Consider the following 16,958-nt stretch of genomic DNA (forward strand, 5'->3'; position numbering starts at 1 on the left):
TTTAAAATTATGGCAAAAAAGATGGTACTGCCTCCTTTTCATACATATCCACTCAGGTAGCATGTTTGTTTATTGACTTGCTATCTCTTTATATGATTTTATCTATGTACAAAAAACAAAATCAGAACATTCAAACAAACAAGATTCTTCTCAGGTTTTAACATAAGGTACTTACCTTACCCAATGCATACAATATTTCCATAAATCCTAAGGAAATTCCCAATATGCATCGGGTCTGATGATTCAGGCCCACAAGTTTGATACAAAGAGTAAACATTAATGATATTGTCCACTTATTAACAACAAAAGATTCTAAAATATCATCCATAGTAATAAATGAATATATTTCTTTAAAAGTATATTAACATTTTAAAATATGAGTTACATTAAAACCAGTGTTTATACTGCTAAAAACCAAGTACCTGATGATTTCTCCAGGGAAGAAACAAAAGATATTTACTTAGATGCAAAAGATAATAGAGATATAAACAACGAAGGGTGAAGTCATATTCCGCATTCGATGGTGCTGCTTTCATACATATGAACAACAAATTCAACCATTTTTTAAAACTTGAGTGATAAAAATCAGAATATACAAAGGTGTTAATATATCTTAAATGAAACAGAGATGTGTTTAAGGTGAATAGTTTAAAAAAAACTAAGAAGGAACAAATCAAATTTGAAAGGAATAAAAAAAATCATGAAAATTTAGAAGAAAACCACATCCACCCCATTACTATTAGAATGTCCTATTATATCTTTTTAAATTCAGACTAAATCTGTAAAAGGCATAAAAAAATGTATTATGAGCAAGTAGGCCATATTATAAATGATATAGAGAAAAGACCTACCATATTTGCAAAATATTTGATATGGAGTTATATCAATGACTAAGAACCATTCCATAATTAATTAAATAGCTTAATGGTTTTGTAAAAGAAACTGAGTATCAGTTAATAGTAATAACATGAAAACTCACCTGAGGAGTCAAAAAAGTCATAAAGCAACATAGTAAAATAAGAATGAATACAAGGGTATAATTTCTAACAACCTTCAAACATTAAGATTTTAGGAACCCAAATTTGAGAATAAACAATACAAGTGAAAATCCCGATAAAGATCTTTAATCTGATTTTAATTCTTTAACGTATTTATTTCACATTACCTAGAAATTTTGCATTACCCAGAAATGTTTGCATATGACTGACTATTCCACTGTTACTTCTCTTTTTACCTAAAATACTCCCCAACGATCTGAGGATTATGGAGCAACCACCTTTTTATACTTACTTCATGTGGACGGTCATCTTCATTATGATCTTTGTGACTTGCAGCTGAATAAATTGCACTTTTTTTAACATGTGGTGCTTCTCGCTTTCTAGTATGTCGAAGTTCACCTTCATTATCAGGATCAGGATCTTGGTGTCCATGACCAGGATCATGACCAGTATGTTCTGGAAGATGTACATGAGAGTGACCTGGGTTATGTACACGATCTGGTTTATGAACCCGATTATGTTCATATTGTTCACCCTGATCATGGTTAGGAGGAAAACCTGGTGTAATAACCTCAGAATTTTCATGACTCTTCTTTCCTTTTCTCTTCCTCTTTCCTTTTGGTAGTTTACTTTCAGATTGTTCCTGTGTTTTATTGGTCTCTGTTGAAGGTTCATGGCTAGGCACCCCACGCTCACTATGAGTAATGGAATCATTAGGAAAATGCCGAGTAGTGTTGTGATCGAGGTTATGATGACGCAAACAATGGTGATGACATAAGCGATGATTATGATCATGTATATGTTTATCATCAGATTTGACAGACACTTCAATTGTCTCTTTCTCTGGATCACACTTATGGTATCTTTTTGTTGATACACTGGTCACAGTTTGATTTTCTGAATTTACATGCTTATGGGAATGCTGATGGTTATGTGAGTGAAAATGCTTTCCCTCTTGAACTGCCAAAATATCTAAGTGAGAAACATGATCGTGGCCAAGATCCTCATGATTAATCTCAACTACTTTTATCTCTCCAAGGCCCAAGTTTGTTAAAAGTTTCTCCAGACCAAAAAAGGATAATCTTCCATTTTCACCGTAACGGTCAAAAAGTTTCTCAATATAATACTTTTTTTCATTTTCAGCATCCTGCACTGAAAATTTGCTTGACTCCGACTCTGTCATTCCATGATGGTGTCTGTGATGCTCTTCAGGACCGTGCTCATGGTCTTCATGGCAGTGGTTGCAATGATGAAAAATAAATGTCAGCAAACAAATGAGGCAAAATTTTGTGTGCATATGTACCTTCATTTCTATTTTTCCTAAAGGAATTTAAAAAGAAAGACAAATATTAGCTTATACTTAGTCATATTCAAAATAATCATACACTTTCCAGCAGTTGCCAACCACCAGACAAATGTTTTACCCTATTTCTTTCATGGTTATTAATCATTCTTTCCTTTTCTAATTCCATGTGAAAATGGCCTCTTTTATCAAAATAGCATACAGCCCTTTGATTTAATACAAACTGCTGAGACTCATGTACCAAAGTACTCTGACTCCCGGTTAGCACAACACTTAAGAGTGTATACATTTATACAGGAATCGCTGGCTTCCTTCCTGTCTGGTTCTTTACAAAAAAGTATGCTGGTCCTGCTCTTGAGGCCCCGGTCAGTGCAGTAAGGCACGATGAACTAAAATGATAAAATACGTAAGAGTCAAAAAGAAATTAAACTATCATTATTCACAAATGGCAGGACTGGGTATGTAGAAAATCCAAATGAATCTCTATGATGTAATAAGTTAATTTAGCCAAGTTGCTGAATATACGGACAATATAATCTAAAATCAGCTGTATTTCTATATACCAGCAATAATTAGAAAATAAAATTAGAAAACAGTATTATTAACAATATCAAATAACTAGGAATAAATCTAACAAAAGATTTGTATGAACTTTACATTAAAAAAAAGGATCACATATTATTGAGAGAAATAAAGACCTATATAAATGTATGACTATATCATGTTTACGACTGGATGAGCTACAGATCCAATGTAATCTCAATAAAAATCCCAGAAGTGCCCTGGCTGGTAGCTCAGTTGGTTAGAACATTGTCCCCATATGCCAAGGTTGTGGGTTTGATCTCTAGTCAGGGCACCCAAGTAACCAATGAATGCATAAATAAGTGGAACAACAAATTGATGTTTCTCCATCTCTCTCCCCATTCCTCTTTCTCACTTTCTAAAGAACCAATAAATTAAAAAAATTTCAAAATCCCATAAGTAATTTTGTGAGAATTTGACCAATTTTTAATATTTAGGTGGAAAAAGCAAGGGCCAAGAGTAGCCAAAACACTTTTAAAGAATGAGATCAAAGCACTTTCTCCACCAGTTACTGAAGAGTGTGGTATTTGGTGTAAGAACAAACAAATACACCAAAGAAACAAAATAGAGTATAAAAATAGCAAAGGATTCTCTTTTCCTTGATGGTTGGTCAACTCGATTTCTATGTAGAAGAAAAAATAAAACAATCTCTACCCTCATACTATAAAAATAAATTACAGATGGATTTAAACCTAAATCTAAAACAATAAATGTTGAAGCAATAAAATGTGCAGAACTGTGCCGTCCAATATGGCAACCACTAGCCACATGTAGCTACTTAAACTTAAACTAACTACAATTAAATTAAAATTCAGCTTCCTAGTCACCTTAAGCGACATTTTAAATGCTCAGCAGCCATATTGGATCATTGCTACCATAATGGATGATGTAGAAGTAGAACATGACCATCGTCTCAGAATGCTCTACTGTACAGCACACTTCTAGATACTGAAATATAATGTGGGTCAATTACGTAACTTTAATGTTTTCTGCAATAAACTAGTCTAAGTAATTTTCATGCTCTCTATTTTTTTTTTATTTACACATTTTTCCACTTCAGTCTACCTGCTCTACAGAAACTCTTGTTCTTAGGCACAGGAAACATGCAAGTTCAACAATCTTTACTGTAATATTTTAAATTTTTTAAAAAAAGGTTAACTACCTTGTAAAAGAATGCTTTGGTTACAAATAACAGAACAATCAATCAACTAAACAAAGAGGAAATTTCCACATAAAAAAAAAAGTTAGGAAAAATGGGTAGTTTCAGGACAATTGAACGATAAAAAATTCAAGCTCTCTTTCATCCTCAGATTTGTTCCCTTGGTCTCAAGAAACCTGCTGTTGCTTCAACCATTCCATCCTTGCACGACCATTTCCAACTCTGGAACATTCATTTATCTTCAGCCTGCAGAGCTGTGTTCTCCTTTAATTCATCACCACTGTCATCCTAAGAGTTACTGCCACTGCCTCAAATCCATCCATCTTCACTCTTCCCTTTGTGTTTTTCTTTTTCAGCATCTTGTCACTGTTATACCTCTCTGATCTTGCACCAGGCTGCCATTCATAAGTATTGCTAAGTACAATTACCCTTCCTTTCCCTGAGGTTAAAAAAAAAAAAAAAATCACAGAATATTGAGGGCCATCAACATATTTTGATGTTGACAGCACTGACTACTTCTTCCCCACCACGGGAAGTTTTCTGTCTGATTAATTTTAACTGTTCTTATAATTACTTTAAACCATCAAGGCCCTCTTCTTAATTGTTGAACAAAGTGCAATGATTCAGTTATTTACCAGAATCTTACAAAAGTGTAACTCAAATGTCAAAGCTACTTAATTTTTACTAGCAAACGACCAATTTCATCATCAATCCCTCTTTATTAACAAGCTGAACAATGTCCAATATAAAATGGGGGCAAAAGATTTACAGTTGTTTGTATGGAATACAATAATAAATAAATAATAACGTAAGAATAAACTCTGTTTCACATACTCACAACTATAAACCTACTTTTGCCCTACCCTGTATAAGGAATTTACATAAATTCTTCTACAAATATACAGTCCTCTTAGGGTACACTTCCTTTTCTTATAAAGTTTCATTCATATACCCAGACCTGGGGTAGATTTTGTGATATATAGCCACACAGAAAAATAAAAAGGAAAATATTTTAAGGAAGTTATTAGTGACAGGAAAACAAAGTAATGCAGAAAAGCAAACAATTTATTACAATGGCTATGTTGTAAATAATACTTTTAGTCATAAAAATATAGTGTTAACTACTCTTCTAAACCACAATTCCAGTACAATTATACCAAAAAACTGGGGTACAGGAAATAGGAAGGTATATGGAAAGATGGAAAGAATGCTAAATCCTCATCTTTCATTAAATAGATAATGGCTAAAATTTAAAATGAATGAAGAGTAATGAACACATTGGAAACATGTTGCAGAGCAGTATAACCATCTGATGGAGTTTCTTGTTTTTCTAGGTAAAATATAAAAGAAGAAAGGGGACTGATTATTTTTCCTTTTCCCTAAAAACTTCACAGAACTATTTAATTCTTTAAAATATCTTCAGGTATAACTTTGATTGGAAAAAAGAACTGAAAATAAAAGTCAGCAATTACAAATCTTAAAAGTTTTGGTTAAACAAAATCACATTATGTCACATGTGGAAGAAAAATTACTCAAAGTTTTGAGATTTTCACAAGCATTTCTGGAGTTTTAATTATAATATGCAATCATTTTAATTTCAATTTGTGCTATTATTTTAGTTACTTGCTTGGGTAATTCTAAGATGTGGAAAAAAGACTACAAAAATTTTAAATTTAAAGGTCTTATGCTTCCAAATTGGTTTCTAGAGAAATTAAGTTTTGTTATACTGCTACCAGCGATATGATCATAGCATTCTCAATAATACCTGGTGTATTAATTTTGGAATAAGATCTTGCCTTATTTTAATTTATAATTTTAAAATCATTCCTGGAGTCTCAGTATTTTTATCAAATATATGTGCTTTGGCACAACATGACTTGGTCATATTATCTACTCAGTGCCTTTTAATTTTAATTACAATGGTTTTCCCTTTCACAGATAAATGTTTTCATGTACATGGCCTATACGAAATTGTATAATTTCTTCTATGATTTCTAAATTTAAGAAGTTTCTTCTCCCCCTATCTAATACATATTTTCTCCTTTAAAAAACTAATTAAAATGAACATAACCCCCAAAGAACTAGGATCCCCCTAACATTGTTACTTTTTTCAGGGGAAATAAAAATACCCACTGAACTCACAAAGAATACTCTTACAAACTTACCTGTTAAGAAGGTTTATATTTTAGCTTCAGTAAAAGTTTCTAATGCTTGTGTTTAAGCAAAAATATTCATGGGAAAAGGCTCTAGCATTTGTCTTATAAACTATAAATATTATATACTACATGATATGATATTTACAGTGAATCTAAAGAACAGTTTTTTTCCCTTAGGCTCTTCCAGTGATTTGATTTTAGCACACCTTTTTGAATTTCTTCTTCATTTTTTAAAAAATTGTATGATTATTTTCTTGAAAATACTCTTTGTTTACACTGGTTATATATTGTATATCAAATTACTCACTTTATTTGAAAACAACTGTAATATACTAGTTAAAATGAAAATCTTAAAAAGTATGTTCCATATCACTTACTGCTGGTAGGAATGTAAACTGGTACAGCCGCTATGGAAAACTCTTTGAAGGTTCTAAGAGTTACCATACAGCCCAGCAATCCCTCTTCTGGGAATCTATGCCCCAAATTTGAAAACATTTATTTGCAAAAACATACGCACCCCCATGTCATTGCAGCATTACTCACAGTGGCCAAGACATGGAAACTACCAAAGTGTCCCTCAGTAGATGGCTGGATAAAGAAGATGTGGTACATATATAATATGGAATACTGCTCAGCCATAAGAAAATGTGAAATACTACCATTTGTGACAACATGGAAGGAATCCTGAGAATATCATGCTAAGCAAATCATGTTAGGAAAAAGTCAAGAACCAACAATTTCACTTGAGGGATATAAAACTGAAAGCAACAAATGAACAAACAAGAAAAACAAACAAAAACACAGACACAGACAGGTATGGTGGTAAATAGAGCAAAGCAGGGTAGTATAGGGTAAAGGGGGTCAAATATAAGGTAATGGAAAATTTCACTTGGGGTGGTGGGTACACAGTTGATGTACCATAGAATAGTATACTTGAAACTGATGTCATTTTATAATGTCACCCCAATAAATTTAATTTTTAAAAAGTACATTCTAGCCCTGGCTGGTGTGGCTCAGTGGATTGAACACTGGCCTGCAAACCAAAGGTCACTGGTTTGATCCCTGGTCAGAGCACATGCCTGGGTTGTGGGCCAGGTACCCAGTTCAGGGCATGTGAGAGGCAACAGATCAGTGTTTCTTTTGCACATGAATGTTTCTTTCCCTCTCTTACTCCCTCCCTTCCTCTCTCTATAAATAAATTCTAAAAATCTTTAAAAAAGAAAAGCTATGGAGTCAAAATCTACACTAAAAAAGATCTATGGGATAAAAAACAATCTCGTTGCTTTATAATATATATTATATATAACACAGTATCTAGTTACTTTTTATTTATATGTAATTTTATATATAATATAATAAATACTACATTACAATCCTAAGATGTTTTTCTAATATACTCTTACTGATTTCAATGTTGTATAATGTAATAAATCATATTTTATACTATTTATCTTGATAAGGTATATAAAATCAGTCTTTCCATAGTCCCCTTCATGAAAAGGCTAAGTTCCTGTATAACATAAAGTACACTTCTTCACATATAAACAAACTAAAGTAATGATTCACCTTCAGAAGAGGTGCACTAAGGGTTATTATACCAAAATATTTCTTCACAGGGCCTTAAACATGTGATCATGCATTGCTTAATAATGGGAGTGGGCAGAGAGAAAGAGGAGGGAAACAGAACAGAGCAGTGAGAAGGCATAAAAATAAGTATAAAATAGATTCTGCCCTTAAGGAGATACAGGAAGATACAATCACCTTTTAAATTAGTAAACTGTGAGAGATACTACAAAAGTAGTAAAAACAGTGTGACAGTGTTAGGTTGAAGGCCAAGGGCTTCACATTCCAACTCCAGGCATACATAATAAAGGGTGTTGTACTTCCTATAGAAAGAAAATGGAATTGTGAAGAGATGAAAGGCTTCTACACTAATAGGTGATGAACACACAAGAACTTACATTACCTATGAATTTATATCTGAAAGAACGTATTCCTACTAAAATATTTTACTCATATAGGTTCTAGGAAGATAGAACTATTCTAAATAATAGCAACATGTCAAATAATGGTAAAGCATTAAGAACTGGATCCAAGGGTTGGGAGCCTTAAAAAGGCTAGACAGTGAACATTTTAGGTTTTGCAGTCAGTATTGTATTATATTTAAGGCAACTACTTAATTTTGCCATTATGGCACAAAAGTAGCCATACATAATATATAAACAAGTGAGAAGGCTTTGTTCCAATAATATTGAATTTACAAAAGCGGGCTGATTTGGCCCATGGGACATAGTTTGCTGACCCTTTACTTAACCTACACATTTAAAAAAAAAATGTACCAACTCAGTAAACTGGAGGGGAAACCACTATCTTAAAACTCAAAAATTCACAAAACATATAAAATGAATTCAGAGAAAAGTTTAGAAAAGTTTAGAAGTATAAGGGCACATCTGAGGTGGCTTCTTTTTATTTACAGATATTGAAGTAATAGAACAGTGGATGTATACATTTTTTAAAGATTTTATTTTTAGGGAGAGGGATAGGAAGGGAGAAAGAGGAACAAAAACATTGATGAGGCAGAGAAACATCGACCAGTTACCTCTGGCATGTGCTCCAACCAGGAACCGCACCACAACCCAGGTTCAGGCCTCAAGCAGAATCAGCTGGCGACCATTCACTCCCCAGGAGGATGCCCAACCAATTGAGCCACACTGGTCAGGGCTGGGATGTATATCTTTGTTATCTTGTTACTACAGCTGAAGGCTATTCTGATTTTCTACTTCCTATATGAATGAAAATAAACCTAAAAACTAAAGTGATCACTGACTGACAAGCCTTAAATAATCACTAGAGTATGAAAAATAACTTTCATACATAATTCATAATAATTCTTCTACTAACAATACTTGTGGTCCTATAAAAGTACATAATTTTATTATGTTAATAGAATTAAGATACTTCCTATAGCATTCTGATTCACTCTTTTAATCCCCCAAAATCTCTTTTCTTCACTGAATGGATGGCCCCCAAAAGTAGGACATATATTAAGACTACCATGACTATTAAGAATGTTAATGCAAGGACAAGTATTATCTGATACCCACTTCTCTTTCAGCAGTAAAATATCTGAAATATGAGTAATTATAAAATCATCTACCACTCTTAATGAATATAATTTAAACACAGTAAGATTTTAGATTATATCCTTATGCTTACACCTGTAAATACCACTCCATTCTAATAACATCTTTTAGCATGAAAAATCTAGTATGAAAAAATCTATTAAAATATCCCTACCTTCTATCTGGCAGTCAAAAAACCTTTATGTTCTGATAAGAAAATAGAAATATATTTTGGTATTTGACACTATTATTTATGATGTAATATAACAATAAATTTTTTTAATACCTGAACATTAAGTGTAGTCTCTTAAGCAGCTGGAATAATTTGCATGCTATTGTTATTGAAAACTTTGTTTCAGTTGTAATTGCCTTAATATCTACTGAACACACTGTTAAATATTCTGATTGTCATAAATTTTTGAGATTATATTAGCTTATTTTGGAAAACCCAAAAGTCATTGTGTGGCCCACACAGAACTTATGAATAGAAAATAATGAAAAGAAAAAAGGAGGTTGGACTATTAATAACTGGCATAATTTGAAACTTTAGTTTACATAAATGACTACAAAAAATCTTGTGGTTATTAAAGGTCCCAGAGACTATTTTTCAAAGATCATTCTATAAAAGTCATAGCTCAAAATGAACTTAAAAAAAAGTTCACTGTGAGATTTTAGCATTTTCAATTTTATTTCAGTACAATTGGGGTAATACAAAGTTATATGGGACTACACTGATCCAGAAAGCAACTTTTTTGTATCACTCTTTTTCAAGACAAAGCCCAGATTAAATTAATAAAACTGCTGTTATTCATATACAAAGCTAACTTCAAAGATACATCTTTAACATATACCTCTCTCCCAGCTTTGAAAAATACCCTACAGGCCCTGGCAGAGTAGGTCAGTTGGCTAGAGCATCATCCTGATACATCAAGGTTGTGGGTTCAATCCCCACTCAGGGCATATATGAGACTTAACCAATTAATGCATAAACAAGTGGAACAACAAATCAACATTTCTCTCTCTAAAATCAATAAATAGAAAAAGAAATACCTCCTATCTACTCTTGCAAGGCAATTTGGCATACTTACTGTTTTATTTCCACCCAAAACTCACTCCCTATTTGGAAAATTGGGGGCTTAAAGTAATCAAAACTAACCAATTCAAAATGACTATATTTTTCTTATTAGCAACACTAACCAGGAGCTGGATGAAATCCCAAGTAGACCAGACATACAGCACTAAGGAACTAATTGTAATTCAAATAGATCTTGTTTTAGGAAAAGAAGTAGGCGAAGCTAAACTCCAGAAAGCTTCAAGGGGAATGAAACACTAGGGGGCAGCATCAAGCTGTTGGGACAGGCTGGGCTCTCACTTGGAAAGTTTAAGCTCAAATTAGGCCCTGACTGGTGTGGCTCAGTGGGTTGAGCATCATCCTCCAAGCCCAGAGGTTGCTGGGTGGATTCCCGATCCGTCCAGCATGTGCTTGGGTTGCTCCCCCAACCCCTCACCCCACCCTGTTGTGCCCCTTTGGGGGATGTGTGAGAGGTGACTGATTGGTGTTTCTCTTTCACACAGAAGTTTCTCTCCCTCTCTCCCTCCCTTCCCCCCTCTTTAAAAATAAATTGAATGTTTTTTAAAAAAGCAAGCAAGCATATTTTTAATGAGAATTTTACTGTTTAATGAAATATGACTTAATAGGATTATAAAATTTATTATAAAGGAAAAAAACCTAGTTTTATTTTGATTGTCTACATTTTTTCCTTTTTCTACTGTGTACTTTGTTTTGCACCTTGTTATTATCAGTCTAAAAATGCACTAGTGATAATGTCCTTTTGATATAAAACAACACAAACCCATGGTATTTCCATTCTTAAGGTACGCACTACATAGACAAGGAATGATGTTTTTATCCAAAAAACTTCTTTGGGTTAGTGCTAAATTTGTGTTTTATTCAATTAACATTTTAAACTTAATTAACAAGCTTAACAATCAAGCTTTGAACTCACTGAATATGTCCATGAGCATTATGTGACAAAAGCGATGGAGTGAGTACCCGTTAAAGAGTTTAGTCTGGCAGGGAAAACTCAAGATGTGTGTATGTAATTATGTTAGAATATACAAGAGAGGCAGAAAAAAATTCTCTGGGTTATTTCACATGAGGAAGAGAACAATAACAGGATAACTATCATTACAAAGGCCCAGTAGAGACCATTAAACCTAATAAGAAAAATCTAAACCTTATGTTCTGGGGGTAATCAAGTATTAGGGGAAAAAATAGAAAGTAGTCCTTCAACCACTAAAGAATTGAAATGTTCATATATTAAAAAAATGTAAAATGAATTAAGCATCTGTAATCCTTTGGTTGCTTATGTCATTTATTGATCACAGCAAACCCATTACGCAGGATCTTTTTAGTAGTACTTCAAGTTCACAGATTAAAAAGATTAAGATAAAGTAACTTGCTCAAAGTAACCAAACTAGTTAGTGTCAGGGTTTTCAATTTTAACTCTTACTCCAAAGCTGAAAAATCTTGCCAGTACTGGCCAATAATCGGGGTAGATGGAGGAGGGAATAGAATAATAAAGTAAATTCACTTTAAAAGGAAATGATCGTTCCCAGTGAATTAATTTCCCTTGCTATGATACCTGTATCTCTATAAATCAGTTAAAAATAAAACAAAAACACCCCTTGAAGTAGTACCTAAACTAGAGGTCTCCTAAAGTTCTTCAGATCCGGTGCTCAGAAAAAGAATTGTGTTAGTTTTGTTTTTTTTTTTAAATCCTTACCCAAGGGTATGTTTATTGATTTTAGAGAGTAAAGGAAGGGAAGAGAGAAAATTCTATGTGAGAGAAACATCCATCAGTTGTCTTGAACAAGTGACATTAGACATTCAAAATTTGTAGAACAGGAAGTCATAATATAAACCAGTACACAAGTCCTGACTTAAGATTTTCAATCACTTTACCAAAAAAATCGACTACATTCTGAATTCTCCAGCTTTTCCAACATCTCACTTTCTTGTTCTTATGCAGAACTTAGATCTAAGTATCCACACACACACAGGAATGAAATTGAAACCTGTCACATGCTAGTTTAGATCCATTAAGAGTGAGTCCGTTCCAAAGTAAAACCAGCGTACAGAACAGCGTTGCGATATTCTGTGCTTTAATGTCAGCTTTTATTACTCAAAACAGACACCGGACCCTGAGAGCTGTGGATCCTGCAGTGATATTCTTCCTTGTGTCCAGCTCCTAAGACGGCCCGTGTGGGCAGGCTCCCACGTGAACAGTTCTTTACAGAAGCCACAGGAAGACCTTCAACGTCACGTCAGCCGCGCCCTCCAAGGCCCCCTTCTCAGCTGGGGCACATGGGGGTCCCAGGGGAGAAACATTAGGAGTCGAGCAGATCCCTAGACCCGGGAAGGGCGGCCGCGAAGTCTCCCCTACATTCTCCCCCACTGGGCCCCACAGTGCAATCCGCCGAAGGGCTTTCAGGAACAAAGCCCGGGCAGCGGCACCACCTCCCTGCCCACTGGCCTCCCCATCGACCCAGCCCCACCGAACCCTCCGCTCCAGGGACCCCACAGGCCTAAATGTGAACTCCCCTGTGCCCCGCCTCGGCTTTTCGGTTGGTGGGGGCGGGGAGGGGGACAAGCCCCCACAAGGCCTCCCCCCACCCCCCCGTCGGAGCACAGGTACCACCAACCGTTAGCCTCCCGGTGCCGGAACTGCGGCGCCCGGGCTCCATCTCGGTGTCCCCCCGCTCGACCCCACGACAGACCGGAGAGGAGACGGGGGAGCAAGAATCGGGGGCATTCGACACCACCCCAGGCCAAGCCCCTCCAAGACCTGACTGCGGATGCTCCCACCCTCCGCCCCCAGGCCACTCCCGCGCAGCCCCTCTAACCGCCCCTTGCCCAGCGGTCACTCCTCGCTCTCCGCACCGCTCCCCAGCCTCTACAGGAGGCTAAGACGGGCACGGGATCCCGCACGCGGGGGAAAAGGCTGCCTGGCCGCCAGCCCCGGGGCAGCTCAGAGCGCACACGAGGAGCCGCGGTTCCCCACGCGCTGCCCCACGCGCTTCGCTCCGGCTCGCCACCGCCGCCGATTGCAGCAGCTGCGGAAACTCCAGCGCCCGGATCCCCGAGGGTCCCCCCGCCACGACTCCCAGGTTCTCGTGTCCCTTTCTACGCCCCCCCCCTCCCACCCCCTCGCCGTCCCGGGACTCGCAGTCTCCGCTGCGCTTGGGGCCGGTTCTGGGGGAGGGAATGTAAACAAATCGGGGTTTTATAGTTACCTCACACTCGAGTGCCGTGTGCATCTCCTCTCCGCTCGGTACCAAACCCCGGCTGCACCAAATCGTGTATTCACCAAAGCTGGCTGCGCTAACTGCGTCGTGCAGGTCCGCGCGTCAGACGCCACACTACGCTAGCCGCGTACAAAGCCCACTCAGGTCCTTGCGCAGCCGCACCCCGTCCGCCTGAAGGGTGCTACGCTCTGGGCGTACTCGCATCACCCAGCCATTCACTTTGGATAACGCAGCTTACGTAGGGGGACCACACCACTACCGGATTCCACACAGACCATCGGAGTAATAGGAAATTCGAGTCTCCGCAAACTGCGGAGCTCGGTGGCCCCGCGCTAGTTTTGTTCCAAGAAAGAACGCCAGGGAGGAGTTGGGGCGGCTTCTAACGCATGCGTGGAGCGCCCTTTACCATTTGCCTTTTCTCCAGGCTTTGCACGTTGGTTACTGCGGCCTGGGGAGGCAGATGAGTAATGTAATCTCCAAGCACGAACGCTTTCAAAAGATTTTAAATTGATAAATTAGGATGTTTATCTGTACACGAGTTAAACATCTACCTTAATTTAACTCCTCTCCTTTGTTCAAGTAACCTTGAAGTCTCAGCGCAAAAAGCTAATATTTATTTAGTGCTGAGTCCGAGGTTTTTTGCATTCCTTTCCCTCACCGCACAATTGATTCTATAGCGCCCTTCCTGCAGGCCTTACAAGCCTGAAAGAAAAGGTTGGGTCCTGAGAGCTTGTCACAGGCTTGGGAAATCCTTGAGGGCTTTGACAACTTCCCAAGGTCTCCCACCACCTCCTAATGCTTAACTTGTTATTTCTTATCGCCCAACCAACGGCAAAAACTCCCTGTCCAGCCAAGCAATTCCATGGACTCCTAACTACATTGTATTCACTCTTGCTCCCATTCCTTTACTCACACCATACCTGCCACCCGAATTGTCTCCAACCCTCTTCTTAAGCAATTCACAGCCCATGCTTTCTTAAAAGGTGGCTCTGGACACCTTCCCTTTGCTCCATTACTCTACTTCCTGGCACTTATTGCGTCTCCACGGTGAGGCTTATTGCTGTTCTGTCTGATGCCTGTTTTCTGTATCCAGCCAAAATCTACTTAACAGAGTTCAAGGGTGCCATCTTGATGTCCATCAGAGTGCATAAAACCATGATCAATAGTAATAACAAGCTTCACTATGTGTCAGGTACTTCCTAAGTGCTTTACATAAATATTCATTTCATCCTCATAACACAGCGAGGTGGGTACTATCCTACCCCAGGAAACGGAGGCACATGAAGTTAGGTAACTTGCCTAAGATCACAGAACTGATAGGAAGGAAAGTTGGGATCCAACCCAGTTAATATGACTACATATTCTTGCTATTTTGGATATTTACAAAGAACATCATTTAAGTGTATAATAAATGTCTACTGACTGCCAGGATACTAAGCTTCTCATATCCCTCTTTTTACTTGTTTGGAAAAGCCTCATTCCTGCTCGTTTTCACATCTGCTATTAGGAAAGGGGAGAAGACCTGAAGTGTAGAGAAAAGAGATTGAGTCTAAGTCCTAGTTTCGGGTCTTACTATTGTCACTAACAGTAGGACATAATAATGACAGAGATCCTCAAATTCATGGATAAATTAAAGGAACTGGTCTAAATTTATCCTAAAGTCCCTAAATTTAATCAAATCAAAAGTAAAGTCTGTAGATTTCATAAAATCAATATTGTACACATACTATACATCAATATAGCACATTTTGGGCCTAAAGCACAAAAAACTTAAAAATTACACTGAAAGTAAGGCTCATAATTATTTTATCGAACACATTCTTATCACCCTTCAAATATATGCAATATCTTTCTTCTAAATATCAATAAGATATAACACATTCCTTATATTTTGAGGTACCCACATTGATTTTTAGTTATGTATTAACAACTCTACTGTTCAGCTGCTACAGGTACAGCTCAACTGATTGATCAAATATTGAAATGATCCATACAAATTAGTCAACAGCGACAGCTCCGAGCTCAATTTCCTCATGGTCCCCACCCTGGTACAAGCACTTTCTCTCAGATTCCCCAGACCTCCCACACTGCATGAACTAAGGGGTTAACGCCTGGCTAAGACCTATGATTTATTAATTGTTATATATTTTAAATACTATCCCTGTGATGGGGAACTCAAGAGTTAAAGATTTTAGCCTTCATTGATAGGCTTAAATGACTAATACATGTGGAAAGCTGTTATTCCAGGAACTGGAATGCATGACCACATGCCTCTAGGAGGTCACAAGTAATTCAACCTTTGTTCCCCAAGGAGTCTGCAAGTGATAAAGATGGTATCTGAGCCATTGTGTGTTGGGGAGGGAAAGCCTATAATGCAGGTAAAAAATTCTTGACCAACAGATAAAGTATTAGGAAAATCAGAGACTGCAACTCTTATCCAATTAATCTTTTTCTGAACCCCTTACACCACACCCTTTCTTCTTATAAAAAAGTTGAATTACAGTGAGATGTTAAGATAGTTTTTGAGGTTACATAACCTACAACCTTCTCAGATCACTGGCTGTCTGAATAAAGTGCCCATAAAGATTAAGTCCTTGTCTCTATTTATTGGTTCTGGTAGGACAGACAGCATTAACACTGACATTTCTGGTTCACCTGCATAAAACTATAGAGTAAGCTATTCAAGAGACTATGTCTCCTACCACTTGATACACTAATCTAAACATTCATATATGATGATCAATGTATTCATGCTGATTAGAAAAGAGCTTAGAACAGAATTAATAGGTAGGGTAAATGAACTGCAAACAAGTGTATGACTTTTCTGATAGGGAAAACGTTTCAAAAGATGAACTGAAGGTTAACTCAAAATCACCTGCTGACTTAAACCACGGAGAGTGCAGCAAAAATATTGCTATCATGTATGTTTTATTTTTATCAGATTTATATACAATATATGTCAGGGTATGGAATTTTTAATATGTTAGAATCATTGACCTTCTGAAAGGGTCAGACATGAACCCCTTAGAAACAGTATAGATGATCTGCAATTCCTGGGGTCAAGAGATATTGAATTATGTGTAAATGGTTTATCTTTTATTTGTTCTGCTTACTCACACTGCTTCAGTCACAATTTTATTTCACATATATAAAATTTTAAGCATGATTAATCTATATTTTTGAAGCATGATGTAATAAACCTAATGGCCTTTTTTGTCTCTCAGAATTAGAAAAGAACCCACTACAATAAGTAAAAGAAATAAAACCACACTTCATTCCTCAATCTTTAGTTGTAACCAAAAGAAGTCCATGTCATAACTTGTTTATTTT

The 16,958-nt window shown here is 36.8% G+C and overlaps 1 protein-coding gene across 1 annotated transcript in view; it reads right to left on the minus strand.

Moving 5' to 3' along the window:
* Window positions 1-13,770, minus strand: part of SLC39A10 (solute carrier family 39 member 10) — a 48,094-nt gene extending 34,324 nt beyond the window's left edge. The window contains exons 1-2 of the mRNA XM_054566706.1: window positions 13,617-13,770; window positions 1,291-2,318 (exon numbers count right to left, since the gene is read on the minus strand). Coding sequence (XP_054422681.1) covers window positions 1,291-2,307 — 1,017 coding nt within the window. The 5' untranslated portion in view covers window positions 2,308-2,318; window positions 13,617-13,770. The remainder of the gene's footprint in view (window positions 1-1,290; window positions 2,319-13,616) is intronic.
* Window positions 13,771-16,958: the final 3,188 nt, after the last annotated feature.

The sequence above is a fragment of the Pteronotus mesoamericanus genome, unplaced genomic scaffold (assembly GCF_021234165.1).
Source record: "Pteronotus mesoamericanus isolate MK-2021 breed Mesoamerican mustached bat unplaced genomic scaffold, CSHL_Meso_final contig_179, whole genome shotgun sequence".
Taxonomy (NCBI): domain Eukaryota; kingdom Metazoa; phylum Chordata; class Mammalia; order Chiroptera; family Mormoopidae; genus Pteronotus; species Pteronotus mesoamericanus.